Genomic DNA, 14,791 nt, shown 5'->3' on the forward strand with positions numbered 1-14,791 from the left:
ATTTTTCTAGTGTTCCAGGGGCATCCAACTGTTTGTATAACAATGAAGTTATCTACAGTGCTAAATTATAGCTGAAGAAGAAAACTGTCATGCTTTTTTATATATTTTTTTAAAGGGTGTAAAAAAAAAAAAAAAAGGTTGCTTCAGTAATGACCACTACTAGAGGCAGTGTTTTTGAAATAGTCTGAAAGAGAATGTAAACCCAGTCTTGGACTCTAATTCTGTAAGGTATCAAGAATTGGCAGCCAGTGTCTCAGCTGATTGGACCTTTAACATGTAAATGATGCAGAGCAGATACCAAAGAGATGAATGTGGTATTAGAGTAAAAAGGTTACATTAGGTAGCCTTATTAATGCCAGTAAGGATTCTGCTAGCTTTCCAAAAATTATGAATCTTAACTATGCTAAATTCTGGCAGTCTAACTACGCTAAACATCAAAATAACAAAATGGGAATCGAAGGAATACAATCCCTCACTATCGAATATGTACTAGCTACTATGCTATAGATTCTAAGTACCTTAAACATTTAACAAGGGGAAAGCTCTCTTTGCGACTCTCCTCTTACATTTATTAAACTAATTATTTTCACCAAGGGGAGTTCTCTTCCTTGGAGGATGGCACAGATCTTACACACTTAAAACCACTAGACTATAATAACTGCATGATGCATGGCATGGGTTGCCAGATTAAGGGCATCATCCGTCAAACCTTTACTCATGTGGGTAAGTCCTATTGAGTTCAATGTGACTTCTTGCTTGAGCTGGGACTTCTCATTGAATAAGCATTTCCAGGGATGAGTTCCAAATACAGCCACTGAGCACTTCAGAATCTCAAAATTTGATTCACAGGTATCCAAGGGCAGAATTGCTGTATGGATTCTACCTTTTGACATCTGCCTTCTACATTCTTTGCTCTCCTGGGCCTTGCCTCTTAAAGTTGCAGACACTAATTCCTTTAGTGGTTTGGGGAACCCTTGAGGTGCAGCAGTTTGCCATAAAAAGGGCTGCTTTAATGACCACCAATTTGCTTATTCCCTTTTTGCTCATATGTCCTCAAATAAAAAATGCTGTGACACAAGAAATCCACGGAAAGAGCCTCATTAGGCCTCATTGACTGAAACTGAAATAGCATTAGTAGCTGGAGCCACTTCAGATGCTGAATGAAAAATCTGAATGTACTTTAATGAGCTTCATTCATGGGGCATTGATAGAAATATGTGCTATCTGTTGGAATAATCAGAGAGGGTCATATCAGTGGAAACTGAGGACATATAATATGGAAAAGCTGCATTCTTTGTATAGACTACATTCCACAAAAGACAGGTATATTAAACATCAATGTAAATCCAGCCTCATTTGGGACCTGATCCAGTGCCCACTGAAGTCAGTGGAAAGGTTTTTGCTTTGGATGAGGCTATCAGGACCTGATTTTTCTCCAATCAAAGGGAGTTTTTCTATTGGCTTCAATGGGAGCAGGATCAGCCCCTTAATGCAGAGAACAACATTTGGTGACTAGACCAAAATGTTTTGAAATATGTGAATATTTCAACAGTGCCCCCAAAAGTTCACTAACTTGGTTTCACTATGGTAAAACAGAATAATGAATAAAATATACTTTTCAAAGAAATTGAATGTAGTAATCAAAGCAACAATTAATTCACGATTTAGGATGCAAAATTATTTTTCTTAAATTACACACCTTTTGTTCAACTGTCTTTTCTAAATATAAAATTTAGTCACAAATTTCAACCATAAATTTTTGTAGCTAGGGTGAAGTTGGCTTTGTTCTGATTCTCAGTTCCTATTGCATGTGTATTATTGTTCTGAACTACATTGATGAAAGAAACAAAAACATATCTTAAACAGCATTTAGAGCCAATTTAATTTAACTAATTGAGAATACAAATGAGTTACACTTTCAGGAAAACTTTCTTGTACATTACAGAATAGACTAATAAAAGGGAATGAATATCCTATGTAAATACTATATTGATACAGACAACTTTTTGTATATTTAAAGGGGATAGAGTCCAGTGAAATATTCAGATACGAAATTAGCTAGCCTTATTTAGCGTTGCCATAGACTTCAATCCGTTCTCCTCAGGAGTAGCTCACAGCCCTCACCTCTGTAAACCAGAGAGAGTGACCTGTTTACCAGACATTAGGATATTGGGTTAGTCATGAAGCTGTATACTATGATGAGTGATACTTATATGCGTTGTTCATGATCAATGTTACTAGTTAAGTGTATGGGTAATATCCTATTTTAAGGCAAGATGGAAGGAAATTACATTGTTAACTAAGTTCTTCCAAATGCAGGCTTTTAGCTAAAGACAAGTCAATGTTTGAAGGCAGAGGAGAATGTTATTAGCAGTAGCCAATTACTTCATTTTTATCATTCATTTACTGTGTGATGTTGTGATTAACTAATATGTCGTGTTATACATAATCATTGTACGCTAAATAAAGTTTAGTTGCAGGATTATAGAAGTATAAGATTGATTAGTAGTTAGAAGGGATAAGTGTGTATTAGGTATCTAAGTACATAGGGCTAAAATGCAAGGCTTACACGCTGAGGCCTGTAAGATTTTAACTTAACCTTACTAGGCCATAGGCTTAAGAAATGCTTGCCATAAGTAAGTGACCAAAGAATGACCCTATGCCACAAAATTACGGGAACAGGTGTACCAATGGGTGGTATTGGGAAAAATTAGCCGTAAGATTAATTTTAGATCCCAAAATGCCCTAGAGGCATATTTTTTCCTAACACAGGCCCTAATCACAGGGTGCACTATGTGTGTTGATGCTAATGAGAATAAAAGGGACTACAAACAACCTATTAAAAATGGGGTACCCTGATATTCTTGGGGAACACAATACAAATGAGGAAAAAGAGGGTGGACACCATCACGTACATGTGCAGAGTGTTAGGTGTAGTCAGCAAGACAAGATAAAAGAGAGCTCCCAGATTGGTAAAATGAGTTCTCTATGGGACAACTCCAGCAGGAACAATCCCTCTACTGATGATCAATTGGCAAGGCATCCATCAGACTCTAAGAATATCGTTAAGGATGTGAGCATGACTATATTTGTAACTTGAGCATAGGTCTTTATAGGATTTCTATATGTATGGGTAATCATAACTCTAATTGTAACTTTAATAAAACTTGTAAAACAGACTAGACCTTGTACTTGTACATATATGTGTGGTCACTATCCTTGGCTTTATGTGTTGCTAGAGGCTCTAAATCTGAAGCAAGTAGCAGAAGTGATGTTCACTCTGTAGAGCTTGAAACTATAGCCATCAGAGCCTAACCCACGGTGGTGTAATACAACATTACTAAATTCACTTTAAATAAAATAAAAGGCTACATAGCTGAACTTTTATGTTACATATTTGAGAACGATGAGTTAAAACGTTGGGGCAAATGTTTAGTGAAATAAGAAAAAAAGATTTGGGGTTGCATTTAATTGTTTTACTTTGTAAAAAGATTAATTTTTTTTAAAGAACTGGAGCTGGCCTCCTATGAAATAGCACATCTATCACTCTTCTGCGTCCAACAATTCAAAACACACCACTACTTTTCCATCTATGTACATCTCTGAAAGGAGTCAGTTACAGTTCATGTACTCGCTTCAGAAACCTCTGGTCTGTGGAAGCCTTTATGCAATGTGATGTGTTAGCACTGTTCATAATGGAATAACTTTTGAGCTGATAAATATTTTCTATGGATAAAATTTACTTTGTAAAGGAATCGTTTAAGATATCAAACTAACTTTCAAGTTATACTTGTACCTTTGTTAAATTGAGTCATACTTTTCTTAGCATTGTACAGCTGAAATATATCAGTGAATAGAATTTAGTTCTATTGCCTAAAACGTCCAGTGGAGATTCGGCCTCACTGTACGAGGCACTGTATAAACACAACACAAAAACCAGTGGTCATTAAATTAATAGGCAGCAGGTTTAAAACAAACATAAGAAAGTACTTATTCACATAATGCACAGTCAACGTATGGAACTCATGGCGAGGGGATGTTGTGAAGGCTAAAACTATAACTGGGTTAAAAAAAGAATTAGATAAGTTCATGATGGATAAGCCCATCAATGGCTATGAGCCAAGATGGTCAGGGGGATGCAACCCCATGCTTTGGGTATACCTAAGGGTATGTCTACACCGCAATTAAAAATCCACGGCTGGCCCATGCCAGCTGACTCAGGCTTGTGGGGCTCGGGCTACAGGACTATTTAATTGCAGTGTAGATGTTCAGCTTCAGGTGGGAGCTTGGGCTCTAGGACCCTGAGAGGTGGGATGGTCCCAGAGCTTTAACTGTAGCCCAAGTCTACACTTAAATAAAACAGCCCCTTATCCTGAGCCCCACGAGCCTGAGTTGGCTGGCATGGGCCAGCCACTGGTGTCTAACTGCAGTGTAGACATACCTTAAGTCTCTGACTGCCAGAGGCTGGCACTGGATGACAGGGGATGGATCACTTAATAAATGCCCTGTTCTGTTCATTCCCTTTGAAGTCTGTGGCACCAGCCACTGTCGGAAGACAGGATACTGGGCAAGATGGACATAGGTCTGACCCAGTATAGCCGTTCTCATATTCTTATGCAACACATAAGTCTCTGATCTAAAGAGCTTGCAGTTGGCAAGACGAAGAATTGGAGGCACATAAAGGTGAATTGACTTGCCCAAGGCCACATAGCATGTCAGTGACAGAGCAGGGAATAGAGGCCATTTCTTATGACTCTCAGTCCAATGTCCTAGCTACTGGAACATGCTGCCTCCCTAGGTCTCTACCAACTCCCATACTATTTATGGCACCTTATGGCGTTTGTGTTCAAACATGAAAATACCATCTATCTCAACGTTTTAATATCACTAGCTATTTGACATTTTTAATGAGTTTCTCTAGCGTGCTCTGTTTCTCTTGTGTACAGTTTTTGGAAATTCTGCATGATGTAGATAATTATACTTAAACCTTATATGGCATTCTTGATCTTATATAGACCTCAAGGGAGGACAAATATCCTTCTGCTTTTCCCCTGGAACTATGATACCAAGGACCAGTTATGGCTCCTCCTTCTGTGCTCCATCTTATAGGGGATCTCTGGGAAAATAAATTATATGGCCCTAGACTGCACTCTCTCTTCATTAAGTTGTCCACAGGGCACGATGCATATCCCTGTGTCCAGGCCTCACCAGACATGGGGCTACCATCACCCTGGTCAAATCCCACCCTGTGAAGGGGCCTTTGCAGAAAAGTGAGGGAACTAAAGGTGGCAACATAGGTGACGCAAGCAATTTGGGGAAGGGACTGTCTTTTTGTTCTGTGTTTGTACAGTGCCTCTCACAATGGGATCCTGGTCCATGACTAGGATTCCCAGGCTCTACGGTAATAAAAAAATCAATAATAATAATAATTAATTAATACAAGGGGAGGATCCATGCATGGAGGATGGATCCCTCTGTGGATTCTCCACCCTCATTTACAAAATGCGAAGGAAAGAACTGATAGAAAAGTCATGGATTAAGCTTTGTCTAATATAAGTACAACATGCCTGTAAAATACTGGAAATGTAAATGTTGGGCCAGAAAAACATGGAACCTGATAAACCTGAATATAGGGAAACTCCATTTCTAATGATGTCTAAAGCAAATATCAAATTGTTTCAGTGCACAGTAAAGTGTAAGCTACAATTCCAGCTACAGTGAACCTCTGCTTGCAGTGAAACTGTTTAATGAAAAATGACTTCAAAGTAAGGTTCCCACTGCACTTTATAACAGGAAAGGCTGTGTATTGGAGTGTCCAGTAGAGACTCTAAGTATTTACTTGTCCAGGATGAGTTAAGATTTAGGGTCTGGCTCCACCTTTACTGATGCTCTTGTGCTACGACTAGACAAAGATAACAGAAAACAGATCAGTAAGTGCACTAGGCAACAGTCTGCTTAAACAAGGCAGATGTCCCTCCCCTTGGAATGGGGCAGCTGGCACTATGGCTATTCCACTCCAACTTGGGCTAGGCTTTACTCAAGGACTAAGGCCTAGTCTGGCCTACACTGGGAGAGGGGGGGAGATCGATCTAAGTTACGCAACTTCAGCTACATGAATAACGTAGCTGAAGTCAATGTACTTAGATCAACTTACCGTGGTGTCTTCACCGCGGTGAGTCAACTGCTGCCGCTCCTGTCGACTCCGCCTGCACCTCTCGTGGCGATGGAGTACAGGAGTCGATGGGAGAGCGTTCGGGGATCGATTTATTGTGTCTAGACTAGATGTGATAAATCGACCCCCGCTGGATCGATCGCTGCCCGCCGATCCAGCGGGTAGTGTAGACATACCCTAACAGGACCATGAACTCTTTCAGAAAACACTGCAAAAATTGAATAGTCGCACTTTGAGCAGGGACACCAGTTGGGTATTTTTGAATAAAGAAAACAGAAATAAATTCACTTTGACTGATTGTACAAACGTTCACAGCTGCATAAGGGCAGCATAGGAATCATTCAGGATTTACCGGCTGCCTCATGTGAGGTGTGTCTCTCAGCACTGCACGGATCCAGTCAAGATTAATTGAAAAAAATACATGAGTTTTGCTCTACTGGATATTCAGATTGGTTTCTTGTCAACATATTTCTCACATGAAGCATATTGGTGAGATTTGGTCTCTGCATTTTACTTCATACAGTATTTTAACACAATATAATGAAGTGGCAGAACTTATGCAAACCTACTGCAGAATTAGTTTTGATTTTCATTCCAAATTACATATCTTTGGAGATGGTGTCCTTTATTTTGTCACTTTCAAACTTGTGTGTTCTCCTTGCATAGGTGCATCTGTGGCCTAGAATCTTCTCTACCCAGCAATATAGAATTTGAGTTATATAATCAATAGTACATGACGAGTTATGATTGTACCAGCTGCCCCTCTCATGGCGTGTTAAGCATAAGGTTGAAAGCCAAGTGTCTTTAATACCTCAAATTGTGGGAATTGCAATAGAATTTCATCTTGGCATTACTGCTTTCATGACTACTGCTTTACAGGAAAACACAATTTGTTTTAATTTGTTTTGCTATGTCCAAATGGTGATGAAACAAGTAGGGCAGGATGTGGGGAGTCCCACAAGTAAAGCAATAACATTGCTTGGCTGCTTTGGTAGGCTGTGCAAGCTGCATGGTGGCTAAACTTTTTTTTTTTTATAGTCTGTATGTCAGATTTTACACTCCTAGATCACTACAAACGGAAATGACTAAAACATGAACTACCTAGGGTGCTTAAAATATAAATGCAGAGTAACATTTGACTATTGTATTGTTCAAAGACAATCCTCTGTGTTATACAGTGAGAAATCCACCTATACAATGTCTAAAAATAAATTGGGCAGAGCAAACAGAAGACAGGCTAGCAATTAATGATAAAAATCAAACATTTCAACTTGACCACCACCCATTCTAACCTAGTCTGGGCTGGCGATCTCTGCATCTAGATACTCACATAGGCTTCAGCACTGTAGTCAGTATCTGAGCACCTCACAATCATTAATGGATTATATTCAGACAACACCCCTGTGAAGTAGGGAAATGTACCCATTTTTTACAGATAGGGAAGAGATATTAAGTGATTTGCCCAGGGTCACACCAGAAGTCTGTATCTGAACCAAGAACTGAAGACAGGTCTTCTGAGTCTCAGGGCTTCTACACACCAGCACTTATGTTGGTATAACCTGATGTAAAAAAGCCACCCCCGAGTCACGTAAATTACATCGAACTAAGCACCGGTGTGTACAATGCTATGTCAGCGGGAGAGCTTCTCCCATTGACATAGCTACCACCACTCGCAGAAGTGGATTTATTTTGCCGATGGGAGAGCTCTTGCTGTTGGCATAGAGCATCTGCACTAGCAGCACCACAGTGGCACAGCTGCAGTGATTCTAGTGTAGTCTGGCCCCAGTCCATCATGCCAACACTAGGCCATCCTTCCTATCCTGCATTGGTCTCATCAGATGGGTTCTTGGTCTATATGAAATCAGCTTGGGTCATCCAATCCACACCACAAAATCCACCATCACGGTAGGCATGAACTAGCCGTTTGTTTGGCAGCCTCAGCACAGAGGCACCTGCATTATGGTAACCCTAAAACTGGGCTAAAGCACACATTTAGGACGGTGGCACTGTCAACATGAAGAGCATAAACTCAGGGATTCGGGATTTCATGGTCCAGGGCTATCAAATAAGCACCTTCCACAAACAAAACAAACTCTCCTAACATTTATTTGGGAGTGGAGAGGAGGGGAAGGGGGAGAGAGCCAACATTTAAAAAAATTGTTTGTGTCTCTGAAAACATCTGCTTTTCTCTGAAAATGTCTGCTTAATGTGCAGTGGCAGTCAAAAAAGCTAACAGAATGTTGGGAATCATTAAGAAAGGCATATATAACACTGCTCTACAGCCAAAATGCTTCTGAAATAAATGTAGTCAAACTTTACTAATTCTGGGTCACTGAGAACGAAAATGATGCTTAAAATTGTTGATTGGCTCTAGTTTTCAAGATATGCTATTGGGTCAGTATATACGACCCTTGACTTGGGAATGGTGGAGGATAAGTGAGTTATAAAGGGAAGGGATCTCAATTTAAACCAGAAATGACTAAAATACATCTTTGACTGGATCTATGAATAAATCTATGACTGGGTTTGGACAGTACTTGCTTTTTAGGCAAAACAATGAATGATGCAATCTGAAGCTGGTATTGCGTCATCCATGATATGAATTACATCATGTTATTCCTAGAAGTCATGGATGATGCAATCATAACGAAGCTTACATCACTCTGCTGAACAAATTGCCCTATATCAGCTCTAGAAATCATACAGTGTCGTGCTCTCTTATTTGTCAGTGTTTGATTTTGCAAAGGGACACATTTCTGTTTAGCCAGAGTGAGCAGAGATGCCTCGTACTTGTGTGAACAGTGCAGATAACTTTTGCTATGTTTGTGGTGAAGTGACTTTTGCATCACAAAAGCGCAGTATAACCACTATGGTTAAGAAAGCCTATCACCTTTATTTTGGCTGCAAAATTGGAGATCAGAACAAGAGGTGGGCACCACACATATGCTGCAACACTTGTGCAACAAATCTTCACCAGTGGTTGAACAGGAAAAGGAAATCTATGCCTTTTGCAGTGCCAATGATTTGGAGAGAGCCAACAGATCATACCAGCAATTGTTACTTCTGCATGGTGCCTCCGGTTGGGAAAGGTGTGTCAAAGAAGAAAAAGTGGACTGTGCATTATCCAAACATTCCATCAGCTATATGCCCAGTACCCCACAGAGAAGGACTGCCAGCTCCTGATGCACCAGAATCATTCTCATTTGAGTCAGACGAGGAAGAGGAAGAGGATGAAGCTTCTGGTCCTGAATCATCAATGTCACAGGACCCACATTTTCTCCCGTCCTCCTCCTCCGAACCACACCTCATAACACAAGGTGAACTGAATGACCTTGTCAGGGATTTGGAACTACCCAAGAGTAAGGCAGAGCTGTTGGGCTCCAGACTACAGCAGTGGAATCTCCTGGCAGGTGATGTTAGGGCTTCCATGTTCCGTGACCGTCGAAAGGATCTTGTCCCATTCTTCTTCATGGAAGGTGATCTTGTAGCCTGCAACAACATCGATGATGTGATGGCAGCCCTCAACATCGTTCACGATCCAGATGAGTGGAGACTGTTCATTGATTCATCGAAGACGAGTCTTAAAGCTGTTTTACTGCATAATGGCAATGTTTTGCCATCAATTCCAGTTGGTCATGCAGTCCATATGAAGGAAACCTATGACAACATGAAACAACTTTTGAGGTGCATAAACTATGAGCAACATCAGTGGCAGCTTTGTGGCGATTTGAAGGTTGTTGCTCTCTTGCTTGGTCTGCAGACTGGATACACAAAGTACTGCTGTTTTCTCTGCGAATGGGATAGTCGTGCAAGAGATTCCCACTACATCAAGAAAGATTGGCCACTCCGACAGTCATTAGAGCCTGGGAGGAAAAGTGTTCAGCATCCACCACTTGTTGAATCAAGGAAGATTTTGTTACCACCCTTACACATCAAGCTGGGTCTGATGAAGAACTTTGTCAAGGCCATTGACAAAACACAAGCAGCTTTCAAGTACCTCCGTGGAAAATTTCCAAGGTTAAGTGAAGCTAAGATAAAGGAAGGTGTCTTTGTTGATCCTCAGATTCGTGAACTTCTTCGAGATGATGCATTTGACCATGCACTGCGTGGCAAGGAAAAGACGGCATGGAAAGCCTTCCAGTTAGTGGCAATAAATTTTCTCGGAAACAACAAGGCAGACTACTACAGGTTGTTGGTGGAAAACCTCCTCAAGGCATACAAAAGCCTTGGTTGCAACATGTCACTAAAGATACATTTTTTGCACTCTCATCTAGATTCTTTTCCACCGAACTGCGGAGCAGTGAGCGACGAGCACGGCTAGCGATTTCACCAGGACATTGCAACAATGGAGAAACACTATCAGTGCAAATGGAGCCCATCAATGCTTGCAGACTATTGTTGGACAGTGACAAGAGATGCTCCATTTAATGAATACAAGAGACAAGCCAAGAAGCGCCGAGTAGACACTGAATAAGACTAAACTATGTACATAATAGTTTTTTGCCTTTTGTTTCATAATAAATTTTATTTATATAACCCCTTTGCTGATTTTTAAAGTGTTACATAAACAGGACAGGTGAAATATTATCATGTAAAGCAACCATAAACACATGAAAAGACCTAGGTTTACAAATTATTATTAAAACTCTACTATCTACACAATATACATAGACATAAAATGTAAAAACTTAAATCTCTTAGAAACAGTAGCCAATCAGTTGTTTTAATTGTCATATTTGAATTCAGCACATCAAAATACATAATAAATAGCACATTTTATCTCTGAAGCAGACGACGTCTCAAAAATTGTAGACCAGTGTAATAAGCCAGAAAATATCATATTGTCTCTATATAAATCCATGGTACGCCCACATCTTGAATACTGTGTGCAGACGTGGTCGCCCCATCTCAAAAATGATAGATTGGATTTGGAAAAGGTTCAGAAAAGGGCAACAAAAATATTTAGGGATATGGAACAGCAGCCATATGAGGAGAGATTAATAAGACTGGTAACTTGGGGGGGATGGAAGGCGATAAGTGCCGATGAAACCCCTCTGCTCTGGGTCTAAGTGAGCCACAGTAACTCCATCTTGTGAACCTTGACCAGCCTACATGCTAGCAGCCTAATGCTGAAGCAGAATATGTAATGGTCAGCTTTTTTTTAGCAGACAGCTGCAGTTTCGCTCGCACTAGCAGAAACAGTAGTGATAAGAGGGCGGGGGGAAGGGGGAGGAAAAGGCCTACTGTGTAGAGCTTGCAAGGCCGAAGATAAGCATGCGAACAGGAATTTTTCTAACATGCACAATGTGTACCTGCTGTAACTGCTATTGGGTAGGAGGGAGAAACCAGAACAAAAGGCTTACTCAAAACAGCTTGGAATATAAAATGGGAAACCTGCTTGTATGTGCTATGCTTTATTTGAGACGTGCCTGTCTCCCTGCACCACTTTGAGATCTCAAATAAACTTTGTTTGCTTCTCCACCCTGGTGTGTCTATTGGTGCGGCGCACACCGGGCAACGAACCCTGTTGCCCCCTCGGGGCCCTCTGGGCCCGCAACAGGATCACTTGATGATTACCTGTTCTGTTCTTTCCCTCTGGGGCACCTGGCATTGGCCACTGTCGGAAGACAGGATACTGGGTTAGATGGACCTTTGGTCTGACCCAGTATGGACATTCTTATGTCTCTACCACTATCAATTTAGTCTAAGCCCTGTGGTGAGAAAGGTGGCATTGACAGAATTGTCCGGTTTGAGAGGGTTGGGTCCAAGTATTCTGGCAGTGCCAGTGACTGCAGTTTGTCTGTGGTTTTACAGTCCTTGGCATGGTTAGATTAGGTGAATTATAGCTCCGAATCAGAGAGACTTGCTCCATTTTCTTTTTCCTTTTAACTCCTTGACGGCTAAGAGAAAACTGAGTTCAGAATAAAGAGCGGAGAAGACATGAGTCGATAATATATAGGGTGTATGTGCGGGGTGTGTATGGAGATAATACGCAGGGTGTGTGTAGATAATATAATATATGGGGAGGTGTTACACGCACGTGAGACAGAATTTTCAAACAGAGGCCGCGAACACTCTGGCCCTAAGACTGAAATCACCCCCCTCAAACCCTTTTAAAACGGGAGGGGGGGGGAGGCTTAAGAGGCTTTTTTAGCCTTAGGCTGAGCCAGGCCGCCATTAGGCCTTTTCACCCCCCCCACGCTGAGCGGCCCACCCACTCCCCTGCCCTGCCGGGCGGGGGCCGCTGCCAGGCGTGCCCCTCCCCTCCCTGTCGGTGCCGCGCAGCCCAGGCCGCGAGAGGCAGGGCGCGGGCCGGGCCAGACGCCCCCTGGATTGCTTCCGGGCCCGGGCTCCAGACAGGAGCTGGCTCCCGGCCAGGGGGCTGGGCTGTGGCGGCCGCCGGGGAGCGCTGTGCTAAGGCCGCGCCGGTGGAGTCCCTGCGCCGAGCCGGGGAGCGGGAGCCGGCGGCCCACGCCCAGCACACAGGGCCCTGCTCGGGCTGCTCCTGGCGGCCGCTCTGCCCCCGGGGAAGGCGAGGCGCGTGCGATTTCCCGCCCCTGCCCGCGCAGCCTCCCCCCCCACCCCGGACTCGCCCATGAGCCTGCTCGGGAGCTACCGCAAAAAGCCCAGCAATGACGGGTACGAATCTTTGCAGCTGGTGGAGAGCAACGGTGACTTCGGCGGGGGCAGCAAGGAGCGAGCCGGCGGCAGCAAGCAAGGGGTGATCCCGGCCGTGTTGGCCGCAGCCCGGAGCCCGGCCCGACAGCAGCCGCAGCCGCAGCATCTGGACGGCAGCAGCAGCACCATGGACAGCTCAGGTAAGGGGCCTCCTTTCTCCCGCTTCTCCCCCAAGGGCCGACCGGGGAGGGGATCGTGTTACAGACCCACCTTCCTGCTCCTCGCTGGGGCTGACTGAGCTGCCCCGGCCCAGCCAGGCGCTGGCAGGGAGGGGGGATCTGGCTGCACTGGATGTGATCCTCACCCGGTGTCTAGGGAGAGGACACCCGAGATGGCAGGGTCCTGCAAATTTAAAGAGCTCTTCATTACCAGCCAATGAATAAACACAGCCCAGGTGCTGCTGCTCTGTCCTGCGAATGGACGAGGGGGCTGCTGGGGTTGATGTATTGTTCCTGTGGGGGAGGGGTTGCTGACACTTCTTATGGCAGGACATTTTTGAAACCATAGCAAGAAAATGTACCTCCATCGGAATGTAATCTGTGCATTTCCCAGGCATGGTAAATCTTTTGAATGAGCATGCTTAGGAGAGTAGGAGGGAGTTCATTATCTAAATGAGAAATGCATTGTGCTGTTGTGCAGCTAAATATACTGAATAGGAAACAACTATCCTGAAGATGTTGATGCTATTTTGTAAGCATTGATTAACTAAACAAGGGTGGAGTTACCTTTATAAGGCACCATGATCATGAGCCTGTATGGTAAGTGACAACAGAAGTCTTTTGTCCGGGCTAACAGCTTTCATAAGAGTAGTAACAACCTAGGTGGTTTGGGTGGTGGTCAGGTCATTCATAGATTCAATGCAATTTCAGAGAGCTGGAAATCAGAAACACTTCTTGATAGTGTAAAATTAAAGGCAAATGACTATCATTGCAACTGATTTCTTTGTAATTTCCCCCAAAGAGAAGAAAAGCTGTTGTGAAACCATGGTAAACGGGAATCAATAAAAGGGGGAGAAATCCTGAATATAGTCTATTGATTTCTTTTGAAGTCATTTGGGAATCATTTTGTTCTAAAAACAACTTGTAGAATTAAATCGGATACATTTTGATGCATGCTGCATGAACCTTTTTTTGTGTGTATATGTGTTAAATCTTGCAATGGAGGGACCAGATGGCCCATGTGATTGGTAATAGGATATAGAGCCCTTCACTTCTAGGTCACATATTCAAATTTGCCTGAGTCACTAGTGATTTGAACATACTTATCTGATGATGGCCTTTCAATGTCTGCAGAAATGAATTGGTTTCAGTCCAGTTCCTAGTGGGCCACGTGGTCACATCCCAATTACTATCTAGAGTCTTCTCAGAGAATTTTAGAGTGGAGACATATCTTGAGTAGTCGTAGAAGTACTCTTTTGAGCTCTATGGGTCCAATTTGATGTCTAAGCACTCTCAGAGGATGACATAGGGAAGTTTGCACTACCACAGTCTCCTTGAATACTTATTCTTTGGATGGGGAAGTTCAGTCCCAAGGCACACCTGTCAAACTAAGTCTGACACTGTACAAGTAATGAAAAGAATTTAATGTTAAAATATATTAAAATTTCTTCCTTGAGGAAAAGAATTCATGGCATAAGAAGTACCATATGGGGAAATAGTTACTTTTAAGAACATGTGGGGAAAGTTCAGGTTAAGTACGTTTTTTGCAAATGAATCATGTCTTTCTAGTTTCTAACCGCCTCTCGCTCTGAGAGAACATAGAAATCTACTTTAATACTTGATAGTGTGATGTTGGTGCTAGACTTGCTTGCTAGACTCAGTATGTCAGTTGATGCTTATTCACAGTAGGTTGCTAAGTTCTAGCTATCTAGGTTCTCATATCTAGGCACTTGTCCGAGACACTTGGTGGCTTTGGTCTACTTAATATATATTGTATTTTGAC

The 14,791-nt window shown here is 42.5% G+C and overlaps 1 protein-coding gene across 10 annotated transcripts in view; it reads left to right on the top strand.

The window, feature by feature from the left end:
• The window catches only part of DNAJC6 (DnaJ heat shock protein family (Hsp40) member C6), a 100,449-nt gene that overhangs the window by 13,392 nt on the left and 72,266 nt on the right, over nt 1–14,791 (top strand). For 4 of the 10 annotated variants that reach the window (XM_008166637.4, XM_065553985.1, XM_065553987.1 and 1 more), the window contains exon 2: nt 12,828–12,990. The exons of 2 other annotated variants lie outside the window; for them this stretch is intronic. In XM_008166637.4, coding sequence (XP_008164859.1) covers nt 12,978–12,990 — 13 coding nt within the window. In that variant the 5' untranslated portion in view covers nt 12,828–12,977. Of the gene's footprint in view, nt 1–12,622; nt 12,991–14,791 lie in introns of those variants that run through there. 4 more of the 10 variants (XM_008166634.4, XM_042851364.2, XM_065553983.1 and 1 more) reach the window with 4 other exon arrangements.

Source organism: Chrysemys picta, chromosome 8, assembly GCF_011386835.1.
Source record: "Chrysemys picta bellii isolate R12L10 chromosome 8, ASM1138683v2, whole genome shotgun sequence".
NCBI classification, from domain to species: Eukaryota; Metazoa; Chordata; order Testudines; family Emydidae; genus Chrysemys; species Chrysemys picta.